The sequence below is a fragment of the Pseudophryne corroboree genome, chromosome 6 (genome assembly GCF_028390025.1).
Source record: "Pseudophryne corroboree isolate aPseCor3 chromosome 6, aPseCor3.hap2, whole genome shotgun sequence".
Lineage (NCBI taxonomy): Eukaryota > Metazoa > Chordata > Amphibia > Anura > Myobatrachidae > Pseudophryne > Pseudophryne corroboree.
The window spans coordinates 292,760,641-292,766,640 of NC_086449.1; the positions used below are offsets into that span (position 1 = coordinate 292,760,641).

Here is a 6,000-nt window from a genome sequence, read left to right on the forward strand (position 1 = left end):
TAGTACATACACACCCATCTCTGTTGAGGCTGAGATCATCTCTATTGATAACTGCATATCTACATATTTTGTAATACATTTTACATAGAAATATGAATCTCTCTCCGATTACCAGTGTACGAGAGAAAAAGTGTTTAGTGCCTGTTAATGTTTAATATTTAATATTACTTTAATATTGCCTGTTCTCTTACTAGGTACGTTTCCAAAACCTACCAACTTGATCAATTCACTTCGTCTTTTACATTTCAGCAGATACTTTTAGATGAAGAACAGAGTAACTTCCTAATATCTGTGACTCTTGCTGCTAGATCTCAGTGGGAGAGGGATTAAGGAACCTTTACTTCCACTGTTTGTGTATTGCCAACTGTTACAGAAATGCGGAACTAATTGGCTGCTTACTGTCTCTTGCAGTGGGGATTACTTAATTACCCGATACACATTTTCTTAACTGAACAGATCTCCAAAGGAAATAACATGCCTCTTTTTTTTTTCTTTTTTACCTAACAAAACAATCCTGGTTTTCCATCCATCACAGCAAGAGATAAAAAGAAGTCAGATAATTCAGAGACCCAGCCTTAGGACAATCTCTGTAGCCCTACTCTTAATCAGTCCCTTTAATCTTTGTTGTTTTTTAGGGTATTAAGGTTTAAGGTGACATATACAAATAGGTTTGGACTCCCCATTAACAATTGATTTTACAGGTCACCCTCAATAACTGGACTCTGAGAAACCAGTATGTAATCTCAGATATTTCACACGAGATCCTGCACTTTGGACAAATACATTTTGAGCTGTTTCTCTGCTATCCAAGAACTGTGAAATCCATCACAAACTAGCTTTATCTGATCTCAGTTGCCAATAATGGCACATTCAATCCTCTCTGACTGATGTGTACATTCCTAAACCTTTCTGTAGGTCAGCATTTGTGCAGTGACAAGAAGCGTTAATTGGTATAACACAAACCTAATATGGGGGCAATAAAATGACAACCATTACATAAAAGATGTGTAATGCAGGTATTACCCAGATAAAAAGCACTTATTAGTATATAAACCATGCATACACTAAAAAAATAAAAATCATCAAAAGGACATGTCTATACAAATAGCACACTAACTGGCAGATTTTGGTTACTTTATATATAATGCATCAACTAAGATACAGTCATGAAGCACCAGGATAGTATAGGTAATATCACAAAACAAAAATAAAAGCCACTGGTGACTATTAGGGGGATCAGATTTAACCTCGGTCTTGTAAACATACTTGGAAACGAAAGGTGTTGTGTGGAAAGTATTTCTATAGCTTTATAAAAAAATATATATCTTTATTCAAAGATACTTGTACTAGGGTAAATTATTACATCAAACTACACTATGGCCACTCTACCCTGAACGCAGTCACTGATACATACTTTTCTGCAAATCAAGGAAATCATTTCAACAACAACTACATGCAAATAATATTGAATCAGTACCTAAACTATTTGCCACAAGTATATAGTTAAAATATGATACACTTAGTATTCTGCAAACAAGCAATACTGTCACAATCACTCTAAACTTATTGATTTAAATCAAACTTTGTTATTGCAACACATAAACTCTTTTCATTAATCCTAACATTTAGTTGCTGCAATAATAAGCACATTGCTAAAAATATGCATTTAATATCTAGCTTTTTTAAAGGGGGGGGGGGGGGGGGGCAATTACAAATAGCAACCTAGCGCAGAACATCATTAAGATACCCTAAAGAAATTGACACACATTGTCTGAAGGAATACATCAATAATACAACATGTATTCTATTTGATCAAGATTTTGCATTAAATCCACTTTTTGTAGAACAGCACATTACATAGAGAAGATGATCTATAAGCAACATTTTACATTAAATAGATTAAAAAAAAATATGTGACTGGTCCGGATTCAAACTTTATTTTCTTTCCAGAACTAGGCAACATGGTATAATAATGATGGGTACATGTACAAGATTAGCAATGCATCTCTCTACCGGTGGTAATGAGAGCAAGGTGAGCCAGCAACAAGATAAGCGAACAGTATGCAGGGTAAAGAGATGGCACTGGAAAACAAATCTGCAATGACTTGTGACCTGCATCATCACTACTAGGAATATTGCACAGGTCCACGTCTCTTCTACCTATGTGTAAGAACGATCAGGAGGGAGAGAGGGGAAGTAGTAGTTGCCTGATGCCAGCAGAGGCCATGCACAGGAAGGCGACACGGGTCACTCTCACCCGCACTGCTGCAATTGCAAAGTTTACTGGAAGCAAATGCTGCCTACTCTCACCTGGAAGGGTAACCAGGGCTGCCAGGAGCAGCAGCCCCCGAGCCATCCTCCTCATGCACGGTTCCATTTACCGGGACTGTGTACACATGCTACAGCTGGGGTCCTTTCACTGGCAGTGGCTCTCACGGTCTCTCACTCGCACCAGGCGCCTCTCAGCGCTGCGGGACTTTTTTCTGAAACCACAGCTCCTGCGCAGGCACACAGAAGGAGGAGGCGGAGGGAGAGTGCACATAGGTGGGGGGACGCTGGACAGAGGGACAGGGGGAAACCTTGGAGTGGCCGGGACTACATAGTGCATCCTCTTGCTGTGAGCGGGGGGAGGGGTCAGGGGCTGAGGCATGTGGTGCTGGTGGTGAGGGTGTGTGTCACACTCACAGCACGAGGCTGTGCAGGGCAGGAGGTCATGGGTCTGGGTAGCGCCTGGAGCTCACATGTTATCCCCCTTCCCAACCAGCATTTAGGAGCAGTCCGGCCATGGCCTGAAATGCCCCTCATGCATCTGGATGTGACCTGTCCCTGTAATACATGTCTGCAAGGGACAAGCTGGGGTGCTACAGCTGAGGCATAACTAGGGCACTGAGTGACAGATGGGGCACACCAGCCCTAACTCCTTCCATTCCACGTCACCCGCAGCCATAAATAATCTATGGGACTCCCCTGCCACACACACATTCCAGTGACAGTCGTCTGCATCGCCGGGGTCACCTCTCACTGCTGCTGAGTGCCGTCACTTTCTGCACATTATTAACCCTTCCTGTGCTAACACATTTTCTCCAACTTTCACTTCCTCACTGTCTTCTCATGTTCAAGAATGTCAGCAAAGTGAGCACATCATGTCATGTCTGCAATAATTACTCCTTCAGCCTAATATCTGCAGTTATATGACTTGTCACTATGAGGTTAATAACGTTTCCTAATGACACTTTAGAGGTTTTCCGTTTCAACTCATACAGGTTATGACAATGATGAGTTCCATTTAGAACTGCCGTATATAGGAGAGATGGCCACTGAGTAGGAGTAGGAAAAATATGTTTGCATCATTTTTCTTGCTCATATCAGCAAGCCATAGAGAAAGGTCAGCTTGCACATAGTCCTAATTGACTAAAGTATGATTTGAACTTGTATGTGATAAACTGTAATCTAAATGATCCACAATTTAACAAGTGGGATGTTTTAGCAATAATTCCCTCTGTATGTTGCATCATTTCCACGGCTGTTTCCAAAATTAAACCCAAACCCACCTGGGTATACTATAAAAAGAAAAACTATTGTTGTACATGAAAATACAACACATTAGAAATATTGTTGGCATTAAATATTGCATTATAGGGGTCCTTTGAGCAGATAACGCAGAGATTGATTCCAAACAACCGCTGTGACCAATGGTATCCGGACTCCAGGTCGACAGCACAAAGGTCGACACACCTTAGGTCGACGCCAATTGGTCGACACACCTTAGGCCGACATGGACAAAAGGTCGACATTGACAAAAGGTTGACATGGAAAAAGGTCGACATGAGTTTTTCACGATTTTTTTCTTTTTTTTAACCTTTTCATACTTAACGATCCACGTGGACTACGATTGGAACGGTAAAGTGTGCCGAGCGAAGCGGTAGCGGAGCGAAGGCACCATGCCCGAAGCTCGCTCGCCATGCTAGGGGACGCGGTGCACTAATTGGGGTTCCCGGTCACTCTACGAAGAAAACGACACCAAAAAAACATACAAAACTCATGTCGACATTGTTCCTGTCGACCTTTTGTCCATGTCGACATTTTGTCCATGTCGACATTTTGTCCATGTCGACCTAAGGTGTGTCGACCAATTGGCGTCGACCTAAGGTGTGTCGACCTTTGTGCTGTCGACCCTCAGTCCCAGACCCGTGACCAATAATGAGCCTATTAAAATTGATAGATCATTATAGGCCAATGCATAAAATGCATTCAAATAAGGATATCTATCAACCTCTGTTTGCTGGCAATGCTTAACCAGAGATGAATGACCTCTTCCGATTAAGCCATACACTTCTGATCCCATCTTTCAACTCTAGGGTCAAGCAGCGGACCAGCCTGTATGTGGCCATCTTGAAACACTTTGTTGAAAATCCCATTGTAAAGGCTTCACCTTAGCTCTTTAGTAGTGTTAGGATTTATTTTAGCTTGTAATGTTTTCTCGTTCACCACTGAAATGCTGCGTTTCAGAAACAACATTGCGAGGGGAAATCTGCATACAGTAACCATCTAGAATTAAAATGGAAACAAAGCAATAATGTGTTACCCTGAATAGATATGTTTTGCAGTAAAGTGATTTTAGTACTGTAAGTAGGCATGGCTGTTTTTTGTGGTGATTGTTTTTCCATTTGATTCTATCTAAGCTATATGGTTGCCATCATCGCTTGCTGTGTTTTCGATGTTTCTCAGGTGTTATCAGAACACTGACTCAGCTGCAGTGTGCTTTGCGTATGTGCAACTTATGCCCTCATTTATCAATGAGTGATAAATTTCACTGTGAGTGATAAATTGCACCAGCCAATCAGCTCCTAACTGCCATGTTATAGACCAGTGATGGCTAACCTTGACACTCCAGCTGTTGTTGAATTACACATCCCAGCATGCCCTGCATCAGTTTTCGCAAGGCCAAATAGCAAAACTGTGGCAGGGCATGCTGGGATTTGTAGTTCAACAACAGCTGGAGTGTCAAGGTTAGCCATCACTGTTATAGACTGTGGGGTCTATTCATGAAACAGTGAAAAGAGTGGAGAAGTGAGCCTGTGTAGAAGTTGGCCATGGCAACCAATCAGCTGCTCTGAACAATTGTATAGTAAGCAAATTATAAATGTTACTTCAATGCTGATTGGTTGCCATGTGCAACTTCTCCACACTTTTCACTGCTTCATGAATAGACCCCTGTGTTTGAAAAATGACAGTTAGGAGAGGATTGGCTGGTGCAATTTATCACTCATTGATAAATAAGGGCATTAGTTTTCTAACATTAGGGTTCTTGCATCCTCTTCAGCACAATGGGAGGCCATAGAAAAGATGTTGTGTAACCTGCTTGGTACAAGTACCAGCTGTAGAGCAGTTTATGCAACACATATTCAGATGTCAGACCAGTCATCCACACTGAGAGGTTCACAATACCACTTTCCCTCTGCAGTTCATGTGTACAGTATTTTGATGAGGTGGGAAGCAGAATAGAGTTATAAAAGAAGGCGAGGAACCTCCAAGGCAGGTGGCCGCCCAGCCTGACAGACGTTTAGAGGGGAGGGAGGGAGTAGTCTGGATGAGAGTCTATGAGAGTATGTGTAAAAATTGTTAAAGTTGTATTTATTGGTCAAATGTAGGTGTCATAGGGAAAGGCGGTCCTGAAGTTGAGAGAATGTAGGGAACACACCACTAAAGGCAAGATTATTATGTAACTTAATTCCTGACCTAAACCACAGAGAAAATGTTGATTGGGATAGCCCAGGGGGAAATCTGAAAAACACCAGAGTGGCAATGAAGGGGGCCGAGCTGGGGCTATAGACAGAGCTGCAAGTGGGGCGGTACGGCGTACCAGTAAGAAATTACCAGCCGGTATGCCGTACCACCGCCGGGCCGTCCACCATACTGCATCTTGCTGGCTTAGTTCTGTGTGAGGGGAGGAGAGAGTAGCCTCTCCTGCCCCTCAATTCTCTGTGATGCTCAGTCTCA

The 6,000-nt window shown here is 42.3% G+C and overlaps 1 protein-coding gene across 1 annotated transcript in view; it reads right to left on the minus strand.

The window, feature by feature from the left end:
- PRTG (protogenin) overlaps window positions 1-2,569 on the minus strand; it is a 219,702-nt gene extending 217,133 nt beyond the window's left edge. Inside the window, exon 1 of the mRNA XM_063926136.1 lies at window positions 2,311-2,569. Coding sequence (XP_063782206.1) covers window positions 2,311-2,377 — 67 coding nt within the window. The 5' untranslated portion in view covers window positions 2,378-2,569. The remainder of the gene's footprint in view (window positions 1-2,310) is intronic.
- Window positions 2,570-6,000: the final 3,431 nt, after the last annotated feature.